Source organism: Oncorhynchus masou, chromosome 32, assembly GCF_036934945.1.
Source record: "Oncorhynchus masou masou isolate Uvic2021 chromosome 32, UVic_Omas_1.1, whole genome shotgun sequence".
NCBI lineage: Eukaryota > Metazoa > Chordata > Actinopteri > Salmoniformes > Salmonidae > Oncorhynchus > Oncorhynchus masou.
This window is the reverse complement of record NC_088243.1, coordinates 1,009,564-1,036,244: the sequence shown is the minus strand read 5'-3', so window position 1 is coordinate 1,036,244 and position 26,681 is coordinate 1,009,564. Positions and strand designations below refer to the sequence as shown.

General features: G+C 42.5%; 2 protein-coding genes across 2 annotated transcripts in view; both read right to left on the bottom strand.

Annotated features, from left to right (window-relative positions):
* Nucleotides 1–1,277, bottom strand: part of si:ch211-168d23.3 (BRD4-interacting chromatin-remodeling complex-associated protein) — a 47,155-nt gene extending 45,878 nt beyond the window's left edge. Inside the window, 1 exon segment of the mRNA XM_064955539.1 lies at nt 104–1,277. Coding sequence (XP_064811611.1) covers nt 104–288 — 185 coding nt within the window. The 5' untranslated portion in view covers nt 289–1,277.
* Nucleotides 1,278–9,880: 8,603 nt separating this feature from the next.
* On the bottom strand, nt 9,881–18,375 carry LOC135525448 (enhancer of rudimentary homolog). The gene is made up of 4 exons (XM_064953078.1): nt 18,287–18,375; nt 12,739–12,826; nt 12,436–12,556; nt 9,881–10,526 (listed from the first exon to the last, which is right to left on the bottom strand). The coding sequence occupies exons 1-4, from the start codon at nt 18,287–18,289 to the stop codon at nt 10,424–10,426; spliced, it is 315 nt and encodes a 104-aa protein (XP_064809150.1). The 5' UTR covers nt 18,290–18,375; the 3' UTR covers nt 9,881–10,423.
* Nucleotides 18,376–26,681: the final 8,306 nt, after the last annotated feature.

The following is a 26,681-nucleotide window of genomic DNA, read 5'->3' as shown; positions in this document are numbered from 1 at the left end:
TTAGAACAGGACTGGCTGATTAAACATGTTATCTCAGACCAATATCATATTTCATTTCTATATTGTTTTTTTGTTGCAGAAAGATCATGTCAGCAACGCTCACCACAAAACATCAAGCAGACAGGTTCCGTCTTCATTCTCCATGTCAACTGAAGGAGAGGAGGAGGAGGAGGAGGAAGAGGAGGACGACGAGAAAGTCACATCACATAGTTCTCTCTCTCGTTCTAGATGCATCTTCAGCACCTGGTGACATTGAGATGTTTTTAAGTGGCATCGGAGCACATTCATTCGGTAGAAAAAAATAATACTTCGAAAATATTATTGCTTTTGTTTATTTTTTTTTATTTATTTTTTAATTGCTTTTATTTTTTTAAATTATTATTATTATTATTATTATTTTATTTTTTGGTTGCTGAGAAAACAGCAGGAACACCCGTGGTGTCTTTGACGGAAGCAGGTAAACAGGCGGAAGGAAAAAAAACAGCTAATATCTACGCAGACTCGAGGTATGCTTTCGGAGTTACCCAGGATTTTGAATAAATATGGGAAAACAGAGGATTCATGACATCACTGGGAGCTCCTGTGAAGAATGGTACCAGAGGTGACGACTCTACTGAATGCTCTCCAGTTACCTGGACAAGTTGCAATTTTTGAAAATGAAAGCACATGGGGAAAATCTTTACAGACGAGAGTAAAGGTAATGACCTGGCTGACAGAGCTGCCAAGGCGGCTGCCACGAGAACACCTCTGTCACCTGAACGGGTTAGGAGATGCACCTTGGGTACATTACAGACATGTAAAGCTAGCAAGGCACAAGGCGAGACCCAGATGCAGACACAGGAGGCAAATGTTTAATAATCCAAAAGGTGAAGGCAAGAGGTTGTGGACAGACTAAAAGGTCAAAACCAGATCAGAGTCCAGGAGGTACAGAGTGGCAGACAGGCTCGTGGTCAAGGCAGGCGGGTACAGAGTCCAGAAAACAGGCAAGGGTCAAACCCGGGAGGACTTGAAAAAGGAGAATGCGAAAAATCAGGAGAACGGGGAAAAACCGCTGGTTGACTTGGAAACATACAAGAAGAACTGGCACCGAGAGACAGGAAACACAGGGATAAATACACTGGTACAGAGAGACAGGAAACACAGGGATAAATACACTGGTACAATGAGACAGGAAACACAGGGATAAATACACTGGAGAAAATAAGCAACACCTGGAGGGGGTGGAGACAATCACAAGGACAGGTGAAACAGATCAGGGCGTGACAAAAACAGTGACCCAAAAGATGAAGTGTAGGAATGGATGACTGCAGGGTGCAAACTCCATCAAGAAGGTGTGTGGAAATACAACCGGGAGATGTGTAGCGCCAAATGCACTCCTACCCTACTTGGTGACACAGATCCACTCTTTGGAACACATTGGTGTGGACAAGATAGTTTATCGTTTTTGTGGGCAAATGGTGGAATCTTGGTGTGTGACAAGAGGCTGAAGCTGTTGTGGGGAATTGCAACATGTGTATGGAAAACAACACCAAGGGAGAAGTGAAAGCACAGACGAGCCCCACCAGGACACATCAGACATCTACAGCTTGATTACATCACGCTGCTCAAATGTAAAGGACAGGAAGATGTGCTGGTTGTTTGTTGATCGTTTCTCACGACGGGCTGAAGCCTACCCTACTAAGAAAGGAACTGCACAGCACACAGCTACAATTCTGATTCCAGAAATCATTCCCAGGTGGGGATTTCCGGAACAATTAGATTTCCGGAACAAGGCACTCATTACACAGGAAAAGTGTGTCAGGATGTAGCTCGTCTTCTGAACATAGACTGGCAACTACACTGCCCTTTACCATCCTCAACCGAGTGGACAGGTAGAACGCACAAATAGAGTACTGAAAGAGAGACTTTGAAAGATTCATCAAAGAAGGGATATAGTGGTCAGATGCATTGCCTACAGTATTATGTAGTACACGGGCAAATCATAACAAACCAACAGGGTTGAGTCTGTTTGAGGTCGTCACAGGCCGACCCATGTCACTACCAGGCACGTTAGATTTGAGAAAAGCAGACATACATTTTATGAGTTACACATACACTTAACCTGTTTGGGATAGGGGGCAGTATTTTCACGTCCGGATGAAAATTTCATTTCGAGTTCATTGTGTTTTCAATTGGTTTTCTATGGGAATCTAAATGTCTGAGGCATCTGGTTGCCATTCCTATGGCTTCCACTAGATGTCAACAGTCTTTCAAAATTGGTTGATGTTTTTCTTTTAAGTAATGAAGAAGTAGCCCTTTCCTTTCTGAGTGTCGAGCCAAGTGGACTGTTTTGTTTGGGGCGCGCAACCTGGAACTCGCTCCACTTTCATTTTATCCGCTATTGAACACAGTATTTTCTGTCTTAAATTTGATTGATTATTTATGTTTTAAAATACCTGGATTAGGAAAATTGCTTGAAATGTTTGGACCAAGTTTACAGGTAACTTATTAGATCATTTGTAGTTATGTTGGGCGAGTTGGAACCGGTGTTTTTCTGGATCAGACGAGCCAAATAAATGGATATTTTGGGGATATAATGACGGAACTTATCGAACAAAAGGACCATTTGAGATGTTTATGGGACATTTTTGGAGGGCCAACAGAAGAAGATCTTCAAAGGTAAGGCATGAATTGTATCGTTATTTCTGAGTTTTGTGTTGCACCTGGCGGGTTGAATTATGATTGTCATGTGTTTGTTTGATGGGGTGCTCTGATAATCACATGGTTTGCTTTCGCCATAAAGCCTTTTTGAAATCTGACACGTTGGCTGGATTAACAAGAAGTTAATTAAGCTTAATTTTGGTTTAATGCACGTGTAATAATTTTATTTGAATTTCGCGCTCTGCAATTTCACTGGATGTTCCGCTAGAGGATCTGTTGACTTTCTAATGCAGTAGGAGAAATCATAGTCAGACAAGTAAAAGAGGCCGAGGGGAAGAACTCCAGAGGGGGGGACATGACGTAGTACCAGGACCGTGGGTGATGGTTAAAAAATAAATAATGTAACAGAGACATTAGGGCCAAAATGGGAAGGTCCTTTATCAAGTTTTACTCATAATGAGGTCAGCAGTGGAATTCCAGGGAAAATCACGATGGATACATGTCACTCATCGCAAGGTTGTCCATTTCGATGACAAAGCGGAGCCTGGAGAATAGAGAACTGATTGATTAGCAATCGAGGGTGAATCTCAGGTGAAGAAGAACGGTAAGATGATCAGAACCTGATAAGCTTCTATGTTGTCGTCATTTTAGGTTTATCTCGCGGTCAAAAGTTTTAGAACACCTACTCATTCAAGGGGTTTCTTTATTATTACTATTTTCTACGTTGTAGAATAATAGTTAAGGCATCAACGCTATGAAATAACACACATGGAATCATGTAGCAACCAAGAAAGTGTTAGACAAGTCTAAATATATTTTATATTTGAGATCCTTTGCCTTGATAGCAGCTTTGCACAATCGTGGCATTCTCTCAACCAGCTTCACCTGGAATGCTTTTCCAACAGTCCTGAAGGAGTTCCCACATATGCTGTGCACTTGTTGGCTGCTTTTCCTTCACTCTGCTGTCCGACTCATCCCAAAACATCTCAATTTGGTTGAGGTCGGGGGAATGTGGAGGCCAGGTCCTCTGATGCAGCACTCAATCACTCTCCTTCTTGGTCAAATAGCCCTTACACAGCTTGGAGGTGTGTTGGGTCATTGTCATGTTGAAAAACAAATGATAGTCCCACTAAGACCAAACCAGATGGGATGGCGCAACGTTGCAGAATGCTGTGGTAGCCATGCTGGTTAAGTGTGCCTTGATTTCTAAATAAATAACAGACAGTGTCACCAGTAAAGCAGCCCCACACCATAACACCTCCTCCTCCATGCTTCACGGTGGGAAATACACATGCAGAGAACATTGGTTCACCCACACCGCATCTCACAAAGACATGGCAGTTGGAACCAAAAATCTCCAATTTGGACTCAGACCAAAAGGACAGATTTCCACCGGTCTAATGTCCATTGCTCGTGTTTCTGGGCGAAAGCAAGTCTCTTTTTCTTATTGGTGTCCTTTAGTAGTGATATCTTTGCAGCAATTCGACAACAAAGGGCTGATTCACACAGTCTCCTCTGAACAGTTGATGTTGAGATGCGTCTCTTACTTGAACTCTGAAGCATTTATTTGGGCTGCAATTTCTGAGGCTGGTAACTCTAATGAACTTATCCTCTACAGCAGAGGTAACTCTGGGTCTTCCATTCCTGTGGCGGTCCTCATGAGAGCCAGTTTCATCATTGAGCTTGATGGTTCTGGCGACTGCACTTGAAGGATTTTTCAAAGTTCTTGAAATGTTCCGGATTGACTGACCTTCATGTCTTAAAGGAACGACGGACTGTCGTGTCTCTTTGCTTATTTGAGCTGTTCTTGCCATAATATGGACTTAGCCCTATTTGTTAAAGGCCACCCCCCCCCCCAGACACACCTGTTAATTGAAATGCATTCCAGGTGACTACCTCATGAAACTTGTTGAGAGAATGCCAAGAGTGTGTAAAGCTGTCATCAAGGCAAAGGGTGGCTATTTTAAGAATCACAAATTTAAAATATATTTAGATTTGTTTAACACTTTTTTGGCTACTACATGACTCCATATGTGTTATTTCATAGTTTTGAAGTCTTCACTATTACTCTACAATGTAGAAAATAGTAAAAATAAAGAAAAACCCTGGAATGATCCGGTGTGTCCAAACTTTTGACTGGTACTGTATATCTCTAGAGTGAAGGGCACCCTATACACTTCCTCCTTCAGTGGTTTAACAGAGTGAAACATAATATATATCTGGTGTGAAGGGCACCCCGTACTCTTCCTCCTTCAGTGGTTTAACAGAGTGAAACATAATATATATCTGGTGTGAAGGGCACCCCGTACTCTTCCTCCTTCAGTGGTTTAACAGAGTGAAACATAATATATATCTGGTGTGAAGGGCACCCCGTACCCTTCCTCCTTCAGTGGTTTAACAGAGTGAAACATACTATATATCTGGTGTGAAGGGCACGGATGGATTCAGACCTACTTCATATGCTGGAGGCCCCATACAGAGGTGTCACGCTGAGTTCTCCTGGGGGGCCTCATGGGAACCTCTGCCTTGGGTTTGAGGATTCAGAAGCTCCAGAGGCTCCAGGGGATTAGAGGCTGGCAGCAAAGCGGTGCCCAGTTGAGGAGGCAGGACTGTGGGGCAGGTCCTCGGTCTGACGGGGCATCACTGGATCTCACAACGGAGCGGACTAAGGCAGGTCCTAAGGGCACAACATGGCCACGTTGAGGGGTTATTTACTACTGAAGTCTTACAGCACCAGTCCTCTGCTTTAGACCTTTGTCTGTTACCCACAACAGTCTGGGCTTCGTCCTCTCAGGACGTCTCTCGTAATGAATCTGTCATTTGGTTACTGTATTCTATAGAAATGACAGCAACCAAATATATTACGTGTGTCGCTTGGATTCTCATTTGCATCCAAAACATTTGTGTTTTTATTTAACTAGGCAAGTCAGTTAAGAACAAATTCTTATTTACAATGACGACCAAGCCTGGCCAAACCCCCGGACGACTCAGGGCTAATTGTGCGCCGCCCTATGGGACTCCCGATTATGGCTGTTTGTGATACAGCCTGGAATCGAACCAGGGTTTGTGGTGACGCATCTAGCACTGAGATGCAGTGCCTTAGACCGCTGATCTACTCGGGAACCCCATCACATTGCTGTGTTGTATGATGTATGTGTGATACATTACAGCCCAGTACAACAGATGTGTAGGGTGATTGCAGACATGAATGGGTGTCCATTAGACCATATAAATAGCACGTAGAAACAGTAGCTACACAATAACAGGCAATATCAATGACATGTAGAAACAGTAGCCACACAATAACAGGCAATATCAATGGCATGTAGACACAGTAGCCACACAATAACAGGCAATATCAATGACATGTAGAAACAGTAGCCACACAATAACAGGCAATATCAATGACATGTAGAAACAGTAGCCACACAATAACAGGCAATATCAATGGCATGTAGACACAGTAGCCACACAATAACAGGCAATATCAATGACATGTAGACACAGTAGCCACACAATAACAGGCAATATCAATGACATGTAGAAACAGTAGCCACACAATAACAGGCAATATCAATGACATGTAGAAATAGTAGCCACACAATAACAGGCAATATCAATGACATGTAGAAACAGTAGCCACACAATAACAGGCAATATCAATGACATGTAGAAACAGTAGCTACACAATAACAGGCAATATCAATGACATGTAGAAACAGTAGCCACACAATAACAGGCAATATCAATGACATGTAGAAACAGTAGCCACACAATAACAGGCAATATCAATGACATGTAGAAACAGTAGCCACACAATAACAGGCAATATCAATGACATGTAGACACAGTAGCCACACAATAACAGGCAATATCAATGACATGTAGAAACAGTAGCCACACAATAACAGGCAATATCAATGACATGTAGAAACAGTAGCTACACAATAACAGGCAATATCAATGGCATGTAGACACAGTAGCCACACAATAACAGGCAATATCAATAGCATGTAGAAACAGTAGCCACACAATAACAGGCAATATCAATGACATGTAGAAACAGTAGCCACACAATAACAGGCAATATCAATGACATGTAGAAACAGTAGCCACACAATAACAGGCAATATCAATGACATGTAGAAACAGTAGCCACACAATAACAGGCAATATCAATGACATGTAGAAACAGTAGCCACACAATAACAGGCAATATCAATGACATGTAGAAACAGTAGCCACACAATAACAGGCAATATCAATGACATGTAGACACAGTAGCCACACAATAACAGGCAATATCAATGGCATGTAGAAACAGTAGCCACACAATAACAGGCAATATCAATAGCATGTAGAAACAGTAGCCACACAATAACAGGCAATATCAATGACATGTAGACACAGTAGCCACACAATAACAGGCAATATCAATGACATGTAGAAACAGTAGCCACACAATAACAGGCAATATCAATGACATGTAGAAACAGTAGCCACACAATAACAGGCAATATCAATGACATGTAGAAACAGTAGCCACACAATAACAGGCAATATCAATGACATGTAGAAACAGTAGCCACACAATAACAGGCAATATCAATGACATGTAGAAACAGTAGCCACACAATAACAGGCAATATCAATGACATGTAGAAACAGTAGCCACACAATAACAGGCAATATCAATGGCATTCAACATCATCTTTTATGTTGTGGGAAATGGTTCATATGATTCTGTTTATATACCATTTTCCTATGTTATGGGCTTTAAAATGTAGGTGAGAAAAATAGTATCCTATTTGAAAACAGATTATTCTGGGCGATTATGGTGGAGATGGGTACCCCCAAAACACCCCATTCCTTTAAGCGAGCCGTCTTGAGAAGCGAGTGCGAATTAACCCATAACACATTGTAACAACATTAGGCTACTCGTTTCATTTCCTACCACTCTCGCTCAATTTCCAGGGGAGGTCCCTTAAAATAGACCGACCTCCTCCACCGATCTGTCATATTTTTTTTTGTTTACAACCACAACACACACACACACCCGCCGCGGTAAACGTTACCGCAGCGAGCATTGAATTAAAAACGACCGACCTCGAACCATCCCGCACAATTTTAAACGTTGATCTATATATATGTCTTAAATAATACACTGGTGTTTTTGTCGCTATATTTTGCATAGGCTATACACTGTACATTTGGGGGTGAGAGTTGGATCTCACATCTAAAATAATGTACAGATAGTTGCTATGGATGGTGGTGATGCTTATTTCTTTCGAGAGGTGAGAGAGAGGGGGGGGGGGAGACAACGGAAAACAACAAAGGATGCTGTGTAAATATAGCTACAGACTCCTTCGTCCACAGTCTCCTTCTGCCATTAGAGAAAATTCCCGCAATTCAACTTAGAAAAAAAAAACTCACCCTTTTCTTCTTTTGTGGTTTTATTGTCCTGTCAGCAAGGCGGGCCTCTGCGCCATCGATTCTCTCTCAGTGGTCTTTTGAGATGCTAAGAGGAGGGGGTGGGACTGGGGTGGGTGCGCGAAACAAGAGTGAGAGAGAGAGCCGACCAGAACACAAAAGGTAGAAAACAGTAGAAGGCGGCAATGTGGCCCAGCTGCCGCTACGTCCTTCAGTGGTGAAGAAGAGATGTGGCCCAGCTGCCGCTACGTCCTTCAGTGGTGAAGAAGAGATGGGAATGCTGCATGTTCTCTCTCTCTTGTGTGCTCCTGTCATCATGCGGACGTTCTACAAACGCTGCTTTAAATATCCCAGCTCTCTTGGATAATTTTCGGAGCTATTTCATTATGCATGTATGAGGACTACGGAAAGCCAATGGAAATTACCTGTCCTCTAAAGATCTGACTTGCCCAGTTAAATAAAGGTTAAAGAAAAAAAATATATAATTTTTCATAGACCTATAATTCAGCTAGCGGTCTGATTTCTCAAATATTCCAGTAGCGACGGTCTAAAATCATATCATGTTGGATACATTTACAATGAATGATTCGTTAAAAGGCATCAATGACATTTTAAACATTTCCACATGTAAAATGTCCAGAAATGGCCTGGTGAGAAAATAAATGACCCATGCAGCTAATTAAAACAGCGTCAAATAGCCACTGACTGACAGGCCTTACTAATAAACCAAACGATATATGACTGAAATAAAGCATCAATAAGTGCACATTAATACTTCAGTAAAGATCATTGAACTTCCCCTAATAAATATTATTTCAAAGTGAGCATCAAACTTCTCACAGGGCCATTGATGTGAAAAATCATTCATTAAAAAGAAACAACCATTAGTATACCATTCTGTCAATATCCCTAAGGTTCTTACAATATAAACTCAGCAAAAAAAGAAATGTCCTCTCACTGTCAACTGCGTTTATTTTCAGCAAACTTAACATGTGTAAATATTTGTATTAACATAACAAGATTTAACAACTGAGACATAAACTGAACAAGTTCCACAGACATGTGACTAACAGAAATGGAATAATGTGTCCCTGAACAAAGGGGGAGGGGTCAAAATCAAAAGTAACAGTCAGTATCTGGTGTGGCCACCAGCTGCATTAAGTACTGCAGTGCATCTCCTCCTCATAGACTGCACCATATTTGCCAGTTCTTGCTGTGAGATGTTACCCCACTCTTCCACCAAGGCACCTGCAAGTACCCAGACATTTCTGGGGGGGAATGGCCCTAGCCCTCACCGTACGATCCAACAGGTCCAACAGAGACGTGCTCAATGGGATTGAGATCCGGGCTCTTCGCTGGCCATGGCAGAACACTGACATTCCTGTCTTGCAGGAAATCCCACACAGAATGAGCAGTATGGCTGGTGGCGTTGTTGTCATGCTGGAGGGTTATGTCAGGATGAGCCTGCAGGAAGGATACCACGAGGGAGGAAGTCTTCTCTGTAACGCACAGCGATGAGATTGCCTCATGATGCTGTGACACACCGCTCCAGACCATGACGGACCCTCCACCTCGATCCCGCTCCAGAGTACAGGCCTCGGTGTAACGCTCATTCCTTAATTGCCTACCGTCTGTAAGCTGTTAGTGTCTTAACGACCGTTCCACAGGTGCCTGTTCATTAATTGTTTATGGTTCATTGAACAAACATGGAAAACAGTGTTTATTTAAACCCTTTACAATGAAGACCTGTGAAGTAATATGGATTTTTTAAAATAAATTATCTTTGAAAAGACAGGGTCCTGAAAAAGGGGACATTTCTTTTTTTTATTTCTGAGTTTAGTAGCAAATCAAAGCAGGCCACAGTGGACAAGTCCTCTTCATCTGAGTACAGAACATTTAACACAAAAACCCAGAGTTTTTCCTTGCTGTTTTTATTTTATTTAAGTAAAGACAAAAGACATCTTCATAAAGGGGGGGGAAACAATTTTAAATACAAACAATTCAAAAGAAAAAAATAATAAAAATAAAATCACACTTCACCCCATCCTCCTAGAAAAGTTCTCACCGAGACAACTTATACAATAGTATAATATCCAGGACTCATAACATAATTCAACCCTTCTCCATTCCTATCAAACCCCCCCCACCTCTTCCGTCACAGATTGGTCGCGTTCCAGGCAGACTACATTGCAAAAGTTGCACTGCATCAACCAATGGCATTGACTACGCAGTTGTCATCAGATTGCCGTATTGTATGGATGTGGTTAGGTGACATGTTAAACACCAAACCAGATGTGTTGCTATCTGACATGCGTCTGCAGTGCAGTCGGCCTGGAACTAGAGGCTGTTGGTCTCATTTCCCCGCCTGTTGGGCCTGGCGTCGCAGCAACACGTAAATCTTCTCCTTGATCCAGTCCTTGTTGTACGGCTGGTACGTCTGTGTGTCGGCACGGTAACTAGAGGAGACAGACGGAACGATTTATTAAAACATGGGCTGGTACGTCTGTGAGTTGGCACGGTAACTAGAGGTGACAGAACGATATATTAAAACATGGGCTGGTACATCTGTGAGTTGGCACGGTAACTAGAGGTGACAGAACGATATATTAAAACATGGGCTGGTACATCTGTGTGTCGGCACGGTACCTAGAGGAGACAGAACGATATATTAAAACATGGGCTGGTACGTCTGTGTGTCGGCACGGTAACTAGAGGAGACAGACGGAACGATTTATTAAAACATGGGCTGGTACGTCTGTGAGTTGGCACGGTAACTAGAGGAGACAGAACGATATATTAAAACATGGGCTGGTACATCTGTGTGTCGGCACGGTACCTAGAGGAGACAGAACGATATAGTAAAACATGGGTTGGTACGTCTGTGTGTCGGCACGGTAACTAGAGGAGACAGACGGAACGATTTATTAAAACATGGGCTGGTACATCTGTGTCGGCACGGTACCTAGAGGAGACAGAACGATATATTAAAACATGGGCTGGTACATCTGTGTGTCGGCACGGTAACTAGAGGAGACAGACAGAACGATATATTAAAACATGGGCTGGTACATCTGTGTGTCGGCACGGTAACTAGAGGAGACAGAACGATATATTAAAACATGGGCTGGTACATCTGTGTGTCGGCACGGTAACTAGAGGAGACGGAACGATATATTAAAACATGGGCTGGTACATCTGTGTGTCGGCACGGTAACTAGAGGAGACAGAACGATATATTAAAACATGGGCTGGTACATCTGTGTGTCCGCACGGTACCTAGAGGAGACGGAACGATATATTAAAACATGGGCTGGTACATCTGTGTGTCGGCACGGTACCTAGAGGAGACAGAACGATATATTAAAACATGGGCTGGTACATCTGTGTGTCGGCACGGTAACCAGAGGAGACGGAACGATATATTAAAACATGGGCTGGTACATCTGTGTGTCGGCACGGTACCTAGAGGAGACGGAACGATATATTAAAACATGGGCTGGTACATCTGTGTGTCGGCACGGTAACTAGAGGAGACGGAACGATATATTAAAACATGGGCTGGTACATCTGCGTGTCGGCACGGTAACTAGAGGAGACGGAACGATATATTAAAACATGGGCTGGTACATCTGCGTGTCGGCACGGTAACTAGAGGAGACGGAACGATATATTAAAACATGGGCTGGTACATCTGTGTGTCGGCACGGTAACTAGAGGAGACAGAACGATATATTAAAACATGGGCTGGTACATCTGTGTGTCGGCACGGTACCTAGAGGAGACGGAACGATATATTAAAACATGGGCTGGTACATCTGTGAGTCGGCACGGTACCTAGAGGTGACAGAACGATATATTAAAACATGGGCTGGTACATCTGTGTGTCCGCACGGTACCTAGGAGGAGACAGACGATATATTAAAACATGGGCTGGTACATCTGTGTGTCGGCACGGTAACTAGAGGAGACAGAACGATATATTAAAACATGGGCTGGTACATCTGTGAGTCGGCACGGTAACTAGCGGAGAAAGAGAGACGGAGTGTCCCCATCGAAATTGAGCCTTTTGAGGCGATAGAAATCCTCAACCCGAGGATGTTTCTCAGTACACACTTAGGTGACACTTCATGCCTGCATATCTATAACACATAATAGGCATTCATAATACCCTTACAACAACTCTAACGCAAATTAAAACAACCAGGTTTATTAATAAATGAATAAAAAATAATTTTAAAAAATGTATGGCATTTGATATCGTTCAGAGACTCATTCAGACGAAAGAACAACAACTAGGACTGGGAGACGTTCCAGGTTGCCTACACAGACAAGTTGCAACACCTCCTGGAACGCCCCCGGACTTACACCAAGCAGCTGAGGTCAGCCAGGTCATCGATGAAGTCAAACAGTTGACTGATGTCATAGGTGATGGATGGACTGTTTGGGTTCATTCGCTTTAGGTGTTCCTCGTACATCTTACACACGCCTGGAAAAGAGATTTATAGATTAGTGCTAAGTTTAACCTGGTTGACCATCTAACAGCATTTAAAAAAAAAAAAAAATGTTCCATCACGTCGTTGTTTATTTTGCTCAGCGGGTCAGTACCGTCTCACAGACGATGTGGGTTCTATATCCTTCTCTGTCAGTTTAGTTGACTGTCAATTTTACCTTCCATGCACTCGTTGACTGATTCATAGTCAGCATACGTACGTCCCTCTGGTCTCTTGGTGGGCTGGACCAACAGGATCGTGTGAGACTGCAACAACAACACATGATCTCACGTTATTGGTGACATGCTACCTAAACAAAACGGGTGTAGACTAACAATGAAAAGCATCCTAAACAAAACGGGTGTAGACTAACAGTGAAAAGCTGATTTTACGGGCCCTTTCCAACAACGCAGAGAGAGAAAAAAGAAAGATAAAAAAGAACGAGGAACAAATACACAATGAGTAATGATAACTTGGCTATATACATGGGGTACCAGTACCGAGTCGGTGGGTAGGAACGTCATCTTCACATAGAGTTGATCAGGCTGTTGATTGAGGCCTGTGGACTGTTGCCCCACTCCTCTTCAATGGCTGTGCAAAGATGCTGGATAATTGGTGGGAACTGGAACCTGCTGTCGTACATGTTGATCCAGAGCATCCCAAACATGCTCAACGGGTGACATGTCTGGTGAGTATGCAGGCCATGGAAGAACTGGGACATTTTCAGCTTCCAGAAATTGTGTCCAGATCCATGTGACATGGGGCTGTGCATTATCATGCTGAAACATGGGGTGATGACGGCAGATGAATGGCACGACAATGGGCCTCATGACCTCGTCATGGTATCTCTGTGCATTCAAATTGCAATTGTGTTCGTGGTCCGTAGCTTAGGCATGCCCATACGCCACTACCACGGGACACTCTGTTCATAACGTTGACATCAGCAAACCACTAGCTCCCAACAAAACGCCAGACACGTGGTTTGCGGTAGTAAGGCAGGTTGCAATGAATTTGGAGGCGGCTTATGGTAGAGAAAATAACATTAAATTCTCTGGTTGTCATTCCTGCAGTCAGCATGCAAATTGCACTCTCCCTCAAAGCTTTAGACAGCGGTGGCATTGTGTTGTGTGACAAACCTGCACATTTTAGGCATTTTATTGTCCCCAGCACAAGGCGCACCTGTGTAATGATCCTGCTGTTTAATCAGCTTCTTGATATGTCACACCTGTCAGGTGGATGGATTATCTTGGCAAAGGAGAAATGCTCACGAACAGGGATGTAAACAAATCTGTGCACAAAATTTGAGAGAAATAAGCTGTTTGTGCGTATAGAACGGGGATCTTTTATTTCAGCTCATGAAACAGGGGACCAACACTTCACATGTTGCGGATCTTCTCCATGCTGCAAACCGTTCTGCAGCCTTGCGAAGGGCATGTGCATCAAGTGTGGGAAATGCAGACTAGACATCAGGCAAAACGCATGTGCATCTGATAAGACACATGGTATAAAAGGCACTGCATGATCAATCTGACGTCTGCATTGGGCCCTTGAGCATTTACAATCATACGGCCTCTGTAGAAAATCAGGCCATTCATACTTCTGGTCCTTCACGGAGCAGCACGGAGCTGTTGTCAAGGAAGTGAGTTTGTGTTTATACAGGACCTCCCGCTCCCACCAACCGATCTTACAGGCTGACGCTTGCGTCACACGCGCGCGTTGCAAAATAAATTTAGAAATCTACATTATTCAATTATTGCACCCACACTGCTCGAACATGCCAACGAACATCTGCCTTGCCAAGGGCTAAAATAGTCAGTTCTATTTCTGACGCAGATCTCGCTGTAAGTCCTGCCTCTCCCATCTCCACATTGGTTTATAGAAGCAGGTACCCACGTGCCGTCTCCTCATTGGTTATACCCACGTGGGTGACAAAGACGAACAAGGCCAGTATCGGTAATGCACCTAATTTATGAATGTTGCCAATCGCAATATAAAGTCAAGAGAAGAAAAAGCCTGGAAAGAAGAGAGATGACTACAAACAATTCGGGTTGACCGTTTTGTGTGGATTAATTGGCGGATTAGAGAACCTTGTGCATTTCAGGTAAAATAACTCAATGTTTATATCCCAGAACAAATGTGCAGGCAACAGAAAGCTATCTAAATAGGACAAATTAGCTAGAAACAGCAAGCTAAATTGCCATAAAATGTTTAATGCTTTTCGACCTGTCCCCAAATAAATATAATTGGTTTAGAGTTTGTTTTGATATTTTAACCTGCGTGTTGTGATCGTGTCTGTAAGCTATGCGATTTAATACAGAGAGAAGTTTATAGTATATTTAATTACTGTTCAACTCTGGGTGGTTCAAGCCCTGAATTGTGATTGGCTGACAGCTGTGGTATATCAGACGGTACACCAGGGTATGACAAACCATTCTATTTGTACTGCTCTAATTACCTTGGTAACCAGTTTACAACAGCAATAAGGCACCTCGGGGGTTTGTGGTATATGGCCAATATACCACGGCTAATGGCTGTATCCAGGCACTCCATAACTAAGAACAGCTCTTAGCCGTGGTATACTGGCTATATACCACACCTCTTCGGGACATATTGCTTAAATATAGTATTTCTAGTAGCAGCTAGAGAAATGAATTGTTCTCACTTCCTGATAGGCAGAACAATCGGAATGTTCTAACTGGCCTCTAACTGATTTGCTTTCCTTGTGATCAGAACAAAAACTAAAACCTAAAACTTATTTTCCTCAACTAGAGGATTTAAATAAATGGTGTTTCTTTGAAAAGGATGTTTCTGGCTGACATGAAACATACATTTAAAAGGCGACAAGAGGCACATCTCTTTTATTTACAGTTCTGGTTGCCATGGTTAACACAAAACGCAGGACATTGACTGCTACCCGACTTGACCCAGTAAAGTTACATAAGTAGTACTACAGTATCACAGCCAGGTCAAACATGTGTGTGTGTATGCGAGTCAGATTATCCAGTGTCCACAGCAACACTGTCTTTCTCTGTCTCCCCTTCCAGGGGAGGGGGGGCTGAGGCACTAGGACCATGACAGAGGACACCCTGGCCAGGCACCTGGATATACCTGCCCCCCCCCCCCTCCACCTGATACCTGCCTCCATTGGTTCTTTCTCCCCCTCAAGTCACGGAGTTGCCGCACACCCAGAAACATGAAGACCATGACGTCTTTATGAAAAGCCATCTGACCAGTGTTTGTACTTTCTATATAGTCATTATGGATATTGTCTGAGCATGCTGGCCATTATTACTACCTTTTCTCTTTCCCCTATTAAAAATAATGAAGGAAGAATATGCTTTACATTTTAAAATCGAAGACATTGTTAGAGAATTTAATGTATGCTTTTACGCGGGTCTGTAACTCTGTCATTACAGCAAAGCAAATAAAGATGTGTGCAAGCTGGGAGTGTTTACTTTTCTCCCCAAGAGATTTCCCAAGGCGAGAGGCATGTACTCCGTTATTCCATGTCGAGGCCAGATGAGGCTGAATAGCAACAACACAACGCAACTAACTCCTCACGTTGGTACAAGAATGTTCAGTCCGTTGAATATTCCATCAATGAAAAGATGGATTCACAGTTTTATTAAACCTACAAAAAAGGAACTTGATCAAATGGTCATTGATATTTTAAAAACATTTTTTTTAAATTAACAGTCACAGCCTCTCCCCCTTTGTTTGCTTAACTGGGGGGAATGGGATGGAGAAATGGTTTCCTATAGGCTGGGTGAGGCTCAACAGGCAGAATGGGTTCCAAAGGACACCCTATTCCCTACAACTGTCCCTGTATAATGTACTACTTTTGACCAGAGCCTTAAGGGCCTTGGTCAGCATTAGTGCACTATGTATAGAGAATAAGGTGCTCCATTGGGACACAGACGTCTGTTGACGTAGCACCCTGAAATCAATCCCTCTCCTCATGGTGTAAAGTAGCTCAGGCCAATGCTTGGATATCCATTGTTAAATCCCTGAGATGAGAAGAAATGTGGCACAGCGGTCTAAGGCGCTGCATCTCAGTGCTAGAGGCGTCACTAAAGACACAGCCTGGTTCAAATCCAGGCTGTATCACAACCCAGCGTCGCCCGGGTTTGGCCGTCTTTGTAAAAAGAATCTGTTCTTAACTGGACTTGCCTAGTTAAATAAAAGGTTAAATAAAATGTTTTAAAAATTGTGCAAGTCCACACTTTGGGAGAAGGACAATAGATATGCAGCCAATGTTAATGGTCACACCTTTTAGTCATTAGTTTAAAATATAAATATACATTAAAAGGTTTTCTATAAAAAGGGCAAATAATAAAAGTTGCTGCTGTAGTTGGTAAGACAATGGAGAGTATAGGTTCATTATAGAACTTCGAGAAACTTGTGGTAAACACCACGACACTCAGGCAGAAAACAGAATGTTCTAGTCTCCACCCAAATGTTCTATTCTCCACCCAAATGTTCTATTCTCCACCCAAATGTTCTATTCTCCACCCAAATGTTCTATTCTCCACCCGACCCATCTTTTCAAAGAATACACCATTTAATTCTCTCTCCATTTACATTTAGAATGTATTCCAGATGAACCAGATCCCCTTACAAAGAAAAAGATTCCAGTCAGAGTGCAGTATAACTACAAATACTGCATCCAAATTACGTTTTGCACTGCATTAATCTTGTAGTGTAGCTACATTTACAATGCAGTATAATTGCAGTTATTCTGTAATTACTGTGTCCAAAATACCAGTCGACTGAAGTTACTGCACTTTCAAAACTGCTCTCTTGTTTTGTAAGGGTCCCAATAATTTATGTAGTAAACACCCCCTCTCTGGTTTATTCCACTGTGAACTGTCTGGGACTCGTTGTTTCCCCTGTTTTAAGTCTACTACTCACAGATACTTGACTTAAGTCAAAAACGAAATTAACTGCAATACACTTGTCTCAAATATATTAGCATAATCTGAATACACAGAACCAAGGCGAACCAATTGTAAAATGAGAGGCTTTTCACCATATTAAAACGTGTTCCAGGGCAACATGCTTAGCTCTGCCCACTGGGGCGAGGCTTACGGGGCATTTTTTGAAGCGAGCGCTGGTATCGTTATATTTCAACCGATCAAGTTGGCTACATACACCGGTTGCATACATTCCCTTCGGACGGTTAAATGACACGACTCAACATCGCCATCTACCGGCCTTTGAACTAACACGACCTATGAGTAACGAGTACAACTGTATATTACTTTGAAGAGCATCAATAACATGCTTTAATTTCAGTCATTTAATATTTCTAGACGACCTAAGTTAAAAGTTATGAGCTGGATCATCCTGCAACACAGGACCAAAAGCCAGGCATCTGTTTCGCTACCATCCCCCATTGATACAATTATTGTTGTCGCTAACTAAAAACGTTAGTACTGGAACTAGGCGTAACTCGGAATTTAACACAGACATGTCAAATGAACACGCGGACTACAACATCTAGTTGAGGATTAATACAACACCATGTAATATGTCAAGACTGGTTTATAACCAAGACGTTTAAAAACAACTCACTTCGCTAGCTAACACGTTAGCATCCGTTCATTGACATGCACGCAACATTTCAAAAGGCTAGCTAGCAATCGACTCTTTTTTTTATTTTTAACTCTGGAAAACCACTTAAACACAAATTTAGACATGCTATTTAAAAACAAACAAAAACTAACCATGTTTTGGATAATTCCTTCACCGAGGTCTTGGCGTAAGTAAGATATCTTGTTCTACTCAATATCAGCGTTTCTTCACTAGTTACCACACCCACAAAGTCATAAACCCCGCCTATTTCTAAAAAATATATGTTCTTAAAATTGTAATTAATACCTAACCTTAACCACACGGCTAACCCTATGTCCAACTCTAGGCTTAAATTAAGACCACAACGCTAATTATTTTTTTTCATACATTTTTAACATAAAGCAAATTCTGACTTTGTGGCTGTACTATCTAGGAAACGGTATCGGCCAAAAAAGTGCTTCCGGGTCACGAAATTTCGGTAATTTCAAAATAAAACTCGTCCACGTCATAGTAAAAAAAGAAGGCGTAATTAACCTGTATTTATTCATGATATACTGTATGACAAATAATTGTCTAAACATTAACAATAATTCATATTTGTTCACATTAAGTGACATTTGCATTGAATTAAAACTATCTTTGCATTTACATTTACATTTAAGTCATTTGGCAGACGCTCTTATCCAGAGCGACTTAAAAATGAGTGAATTCACCTTATGACATCCAGTGGAACAGCCACTTTACAATAGTGCATCTAAATCATTTAAGGGGGGGGGGGGGGTGAGAAGGATTACTTTATCCTATCCTAGGTATTCCTTAAAGAGGTGGGGTTTCAGGTGTCTCCGGAAGGTGGTGATTGACTCCGCTGTCCTGGCGTCGTGAGGGAGTTTGTTCCACCATTGGGGGGCCAGAGCAGCGAACAGTTTTGACTGGGCTGAGCGGGAACTGTACTTCCTCAGTGGTAGGGAGGCGAGCAGGCCAGAGGTGGATGAACGCAGTGCCCTTGTTTGGGTGTAGGGCCTGATCAGAGCCTGGAGGTACTGCGGTGCCGTTCCCCTCACAGCTCCGTAGGCAAGCACCATGGTCTTGTAGCGGATGCGAGCTTCAACTGGAAGCCAGTGGAGAGAGCGGAGGAGCGGGGTGACGTGAGAGAACTTGGGAAGGTTGAACACCAGACGGGCTGCGGCGTTCTGGATGAGTTGTAGGGGTTTAATGGCACAGGCAGGGAGCCCAGCCAACAGCGAGTTGCAGTAATCCAGACGGGAGATGACAAGTGCCTGGATTAGGACCTGCGCCGCTTCCTGTGTGAGGCAGGGTCGTAATCTGCGGATGTTGTAGAGCATGAACCTACAGGAACGGGCCACCGCCTTGATGTTAGTTGAGAACGACAGGGTGTTGTCCAGGATCACGCCAAGGTTCTTAGCGCTCTGGGAGGAGGACACAATGGAGTTGTCAACCGTGATGGCGAGATCATGGAACAGGCAGTCCTTCCCCGGGAGGAAGAGCAGCTCCGTCTTGCCGAGGTTCAGCTTGAGGTGGTGATCCGTCATCCACACTGATATGTCTGCCAGACATGCAGAGATGCGATTCGCCACCTGGTCATCAGAAGGGGGAAAGGAGAAGATTAATTGTGTGTCGTCTGCATAGCAATGATAGGAGAGACCATGTGAGGTTATGACAGCATTAAAACTATCCTACCGATCCTCGACTTCGGCGATGTCATCTACAAAATGGCTTCCAATACTCTACTCAGCAAACTGGATGCAGTTTATCACAGTGCCATCCACTTTGTTACTAAAGCACCTTATACCACCCACCACTGCGACCTGTATGCTCTAGTCGGCAGACCCACTGGCTCCAGGTCATCTACAAGTCCATGCTAGGTAAAGCTCCGCCTTATCTCAGTTCACTGGTCACGATGGCAACACCCACCCGTAGCCCGCGCTCCAGCAGATATATCTCACTGATCATCCCTAAAGCCAACACCTCATTTGGCCGCCTTTCCTTCCAGTTCTCTGCTGCCTGTGACTTGAACGAATTGCAAAAATCGTTGAAGTTGGAGACTTTTATCTCCCTCACCAACTTTAAACATCTGCTATCTGAGCAGCTAACCGATCGCTGCAGCTGTACATAGTCTATTGGTAAATAGCCCACCCAATTTACCTACCTCATCCCCATACTGTTTTTATTTATTTACTTTTCTGCTCTTTTGCACACCAGCATCTCTACCTGCACATGACCATCTGATCATTTAACACTCCAGTGTTAATTGGCTAAAATTGTAATTATTCGCCTACCTCCTCATGCCTTTTGCACACAATGTATATAGACTCATTTTGAGTTGTTTATTATTTACTCCTTCTGTAACTCTGTGTTGTCTGTTCACACTGCTATGCTTTATCTTGGCCAGGTCGCAGTTGTAAATGAGAACTTGTTCTCAACTAGCCTACCTGGTTAAATCAAATCAAATCAATGCTCCCAATGCAACCCTTACAATTTTTTTTGTTGTTGTTGCACTTACGTAAAAACAGTAGTACTACTTGTAAAAACAGTAGTACTACTTGTAAAAACACTAAATGTTTTGGGGGGGTATCTGTACTTTACTATTTATATTTTTGACAACCTTTACTTTTACTCCACTGCATTAATAAAATTATGTACTTTTTACTCCATATATTTTTCCTGACACCCAAAATTACTGGTTATATTTTCAATGCTTAATAGGACAGGAAACACAGGTGAACTGTGGGAATACACAAGGGAATACACTGTATATAAAATACATATTGGCTTAGAAAGAGAAAACTATTTTAGGTGCAGAAGTAAAAGTGGGATTGGGCTTAATCACTAGGTTCTGTAGAATCCATATAGGGTGTTATTTCCTGGGGGACTGACATCTATATTCCCAGCAACACTTTCTACTCCACCCACTCCATTGGTCCCAATGCAATACACTGTAGGCCTACAATACACTGAAGTGATTAGTCACTTCAAAGAATAATGGACTGGCACACCTGTTAATGACCTAAATTAACCTGATGATGATCCATACTTGTTAACAAACCTAATTTAACCTGATGATAATGAGCCATACCTGTTAACAACGTAGATTAACCTGATGATGATGAGCTCGTTGTGTCTTTTACACATTTGAATCGCCCCAAGGCCATCCTTGACCTGTGCCAAAAACACTGACCCTTAAAATGGAGCCAATGCACACTATACGGTACAAATATACAGTACACTTTTGGCTTGCTCTATAATGTAGGTGCCAAATTCAGACTGTTAGCAAGTGATTAAAACTTGTTGAGGATAGGGGGCAGTATTTTCACTTTGGATGAATTGCGTGCCCATAGTGAACTGCATCCTACTCTGTCCTAGATTGCTAATATATGCATATTATTAGTATTATTGGATAGAATACACTCTGAAGTTTCTAAAACTGTTTGAATTATGTCTGTGAGTATAACAGAACTCATAGGGCAGGCAATCTTCCAAACAAGGAGTGAAATTCTGAAAAGTTGGGGCATCTTTGACGTCATCTCCCCCTCCTTTCCCAACAAGATATGGATCTGGAAGCACTTCCTACGCCTTCCACTAGATGTCCTCATTCAGTAGACAGTGTAATGGAGCATTTGCTGTGAACTTTGACCTAATGGGAGGGAAAATAGTCAGTGTCCCGACAGAATGCCATTTTGCTGTGGCGCATTTCTCTGTGGGTGCTACCTCTGTCCCAATCGGCCCCAGATGAAAACATATGATCCGGTTGGAATGTTATTGGATATATATGATAATAACATCCTGAAGATTGATTCTCTACTTAGTTTGACCAGTTTATTCGATCTGGAATATATCTTTTGGAAGTTTTCGTACAAGTTATCTTGGACCAGCAGTCAGTTTTTGGGCACGTGAGCTGAATGTGATAGCAAATGCAGCTACTTGGACACTAGTATTGGACATTATGGAACAAAACAATGATTTATTGTGGAACTAGGACTCCTTGCACTACATTCTGATGAAAGATCATCAAAGGTAATGGGAATGTCTATGTTGTAATTTCGTATTTCTGTTGACTCCAACATGGCGGTTATGTTTGAGCGACCTCTCAGATTATTGCGATTTTAGGCTTTTTCCGTAACGTTTAAAAAAAATCTGACACAGCAGTTGCATTAAGAACCAGTGTATCTTTAATTATATGTAGAACATGTATCTTTAGTCAAAGTTTATGATGAGTATTTCTGTTATCTAGCGTAGCTTTCTATAATTCCTCCGGACATTTTGGAGGCAGTTCTGAACATGCCATCAATGTAAACCGAGATTTGTGGATATAAATATGCATATTATCGAACTAAACATAAATGTACTGTGTAACATGTCATATGACTGTCATCTGATGAAGATGTTCAAGAGGTTAGTGATTCATTTTATGTCTAATCCTGCTTTTGTGATTTTATCTGTGGCTGGAAAAAATTAATGTCAGGTCATTTACAGGTAGACCAGTCAGTGACCTATGGTGTGGTCATTTACAGGTAGACCAGTCAGTGACCTATGGTGTGGTCATTTACAGGTAGACCAGTCAGTGACCTATGGTGTGGTCATTTACAGGTAGACCAGTCAGTGACCTACGGTGTTAACTCACTGGCCAACTTGTAAATGACCTACATTATCTTAATGATGATGAGCAGGCTGCAGACCTCACACATAAAAAAAAAGTCAGCCCAAGACCATCCTTACGTACCAAATCATGCATCAGGTGATCAGTGTTGGCGTGACAACAAAGAAACCAAAAAATATTTTTTGAGTCAGTGTCCAAGTAAGATCAACCCGCTATAGCTTAGCATCACCCCAGTTATTCCTATAGCCTATCAACAGTTAACAAACACTTTTCTTCAACCCACTCTGGTCGCAAATTAATCAAAAAGGTGTCAAATCAAAACAATGTGCATCGTGGATTTATTTGTATTTTTTTGGACTGAAAGTATCAGGGATGTGGGTTTGTTTTTTGTGTGACATATTATTACCTCATAAAATAGCAATGTGCCAGTCTGGAAAAGGTAGACTAGTGAATAGACTGGACCGTGGTCTTACAGATACGCAATCAATCGTTTCTCCTCTACAGTACTACATTTGTACCGTATAGTGTCCAGGGGCCCCATTATAAACTGTTTGACCGCAGAAAAAGTCCAGACCGAGCTTTTATGTTCAAACTCACCATTTCTTGTATTCTAAGGGACTCTAGTCAGTATAATGCACCTTGACTTTATGGACACACTATCAATTGTTTTTTCCTGTACAGTGCAATTTGTTTGCCCAACACAACACATCCCTCAAAAAAAAAGAAAGAGTGCAGTATAACTGTAGTATGCTACAAATACCGCAGTAATTTAGTAGTATAACTGCAGCATGCTACAAATACTGCAGTAATTTAGCAGTATAAATCAAATCAAATTTATTTATATAGCCCTTCGTACATCAGCTGATATCTCAAAGTGCTGTACAGAAACCCAGCCTAAAACCCCAAACAGCAAGCAATGCAGGTGTAGAACCACGGTGGCCAGGAAAAACTCCCTAGAAAGGCCAAAACCTAGGAAGGAACCAAGAGAGGAACCAGGCTATGTGGGGTGGCCAGTCCACTTCTGACTGTGCCGGGTGGAGACTGGGGACAGCAAGGAGTCATCATGTCAGGTAGTCCTGGGGCATGGTCCTAGGGCTCAGGTCCTCCGAGAGAGAGAAAGAAAGAGAGGAGAGAATTAGAGAACGCACACTTAGATTCACACAGGACACCGAATAGGACAGGAGAAGTACTCCAGATATAACAAACTGACCCTATCCCCCCGACACATAAACTACTGCAGCATAAATACTGGAGGCTGAGACAGGAGGGGTCAGGAGACACTGTGGCCCCATCCGAGGACACCCCCAGACAGGGCCAAACAGGAAGGATATAACCCCACCCACTTTGCCAAAGCACAGCCCCCACACCACTAGAGGAATATCTTGAACCACCAACTTACCATCCTGAAACAAGGCTGAGTATAGCCCACAAAGATCTCCGCCACGGCACAACCCAAGGGGGGGCGCCAACCCAGACAGGAAGATCACATCAGTGAATCAACCCACTCAGGTGAAGCACCCCTTCCAGGGACGGCATGAGAGAGCCCCAGTAAGCCAGTGACTCAGCCCCTGTAATAGGGTTAGAGGCAGAGAATCCCAGTGGAAAGAGGGGAACCGGCCAGGCAGAGACAGCAAGGGCGGTTCGTTGCTCCAGAGCCTTTCCGTTCACCTTCCCACTCCTGGGCCAGACTACACTCAATTATATGACCCACTGAAGAGATGAGTCTTCAGTAAAGACTTAAAGGTTGAGACCAAGTTTGCGTCTCTGACATGGGTAGGCAGACCGTTCCATAAAAATGGAGCTCTATAGGAGAAAGCCCTGCCTCCAGCTGTTTGCTTAGAAATTCTAGGGACAATTAGGAGGCCTGCGTCTTGTGACTGTAAGCGTACGTGTAGGTATGTACGGCAGGACCAAATCAGAGAGATAGGTAGGAGCAAGCCCATGTAATGCTTTGTAGGTTAGCAGTAAAACCTTGAAATCAGCCCTTGCCTTGTCAGGAAGCCAGTTTAGGGAGGCTAGCACTGGAGTAATATGATAAAAAAAATTTGGTTCTAGTCAGGATTCTAGCAGCCGTATTTAGCACTAACTAAAGTTTATTTAGTGCTTTATCCGGGTAGCCGGAAAGTAGAGCATTGCAGTAGTCTAACCTAGAAGTGACAAAAGCATGGATTAATTTTTTTGCATCATTTTTGGACAGAACGTTTCTGATTTTTGCAATGTTACGTAGATGGAAAAAAGCTGTCCTTGAAATAGTCTTGATATGTTCTTCAAAAGAGAGATCAGGGTCCAGAGTAACGGCCAGGTCCTTCACAGTTTTATTTGAGACGACTGTACAACCATTAAGATTCATTGTCCGATTCAACAGAAGATCTCTGTTTCTTGGGACCTAGAACATGCATATCTGTTTTGTCCGAGTTTAAAAGTAGAAAGTTTGCAGCCATCCATAGTATGCTACAAATACCGCAGTAATTTAGCAGTATAACTGCATTATGCTACAAATACCACAGTAATTTAGCAGTATAACTGCAGTATGCTACAAATACTGCAGTAATTTAGCACTATAACTGCAGTTGCAGTGCAGTTCAACTGCAGTACCTTGGAGTTAATGTGCAATAACTGCATCCAAAAAAACCACAGTCGACAGCAGTTATTGCACTTTTACTGCAGTTTTAAAAACTGCAATCTTTTTTTAGTAAGAGTAAGACCTTTCTTTAAAATCACATATCACAATTGCATCCAAATCAAATGCTATTGGTCGCACACACATATTTAGCAGTAATGTCTAATAATACACAACAATACACACATCTAAAAGTAAAAGAATGGAATTAAGAAATATAGAAATATTAGGACAAGCAATGCCGGAGTCTAGAGTATAAATATATAGATATATATACAGTACCATTCAAAAGTTTGGAAACATCTACTCATTCCAGGGTTTTTCTTTATTTTTACTATTTTTTACATTGTTGGTGCCTGAGGGGAGGGCTACTGTATAATCAGCTCTTAACCAACCATGCTATTTTGTTTGTTTTTCGCATTTTTCGTAACTTGTTTTGTACATAATGTTGCTGCTACTGTCTCTTATGACCGACATCAGACCTGCGATTGCTCACCTCAAACTGGACGAAGAGTTCTTCTTCAGTGAGTCGGACGGGAGGGATATACTACTACAGACACCCGACCAGGCCCAAATCCCCGTGATTCGTTGGAGAAGGAAACTGAGATTTTGTGGGAAAAGATCAGGGTTCCTTGCGAGGATCAGGCAAGGATTGGCTCATCTGCCCTTGCCTTCCGTCCTGCTAGCTATTGTTCAATCACCGGGAAATAAATGGGACGAGCTGAGAGCATGTGTATCCTACTAATGGAACATTAAAAATCTTATGTTTCACAGAGTCGTGGCTGAATGATACAGCTGTTGGGTTATATTATATTGTCAGGATAAAACAGCAGCCTCTAGTAAGACAAGGGGAAGGGGCCTATGCATATATGTGAACAACAGCTGGTGCACGATATCTAAGGAAGTCTCAAGGTTTTGCTCGCCTGAGGTAGAGTATCTCATGATAAGCTGTAGACCATACTATCTACCTAGAGAGTTTATCTGTATTTTTCGTAGCTGTCTACATAACACCACAGGCCGATGCTGGCACTAAGACCGCACTCAATGAGCTGTATAAAGGCCATAAGCAAACAGGAAAACACACAGAGGCGGCGCTCCTAGTGGCCGGGGACGTTAATGCAGGGAAACTTAAATCAGTTTTACCTAATTTCTATCAGCATATTAAATGTGCAACCAGAAGGAAAAAAAACTCTAGACCACCTTTACTCCATACACAGAGACACGTACAAAGCTCTCCCTCGTCCCCATTTGGCAAATCTGTCCATAATTATATCCTCCTGATTCCTGCTTACAAGCAGGTGTAACGGCTTTC

Coding starts and splice junctions, on each gene's coding strand:
- LOC135525448 (XM_064953078.1), bottom strand. Junction 12,557..12,738: donor AGTCAACGAGTGCATGGAAG/GTAAAATTGACA, acceptor TCTCTTTTCCAG/GCGTGTGTAAGATGTACGAG. Junction 10,527..12,435: donor GCTGACCTCAGCTGCTTGGT/GTAAGTCCGGGG, acceptor TGTCTCCTCTAG/TTACCGTGCCGACACACAGA.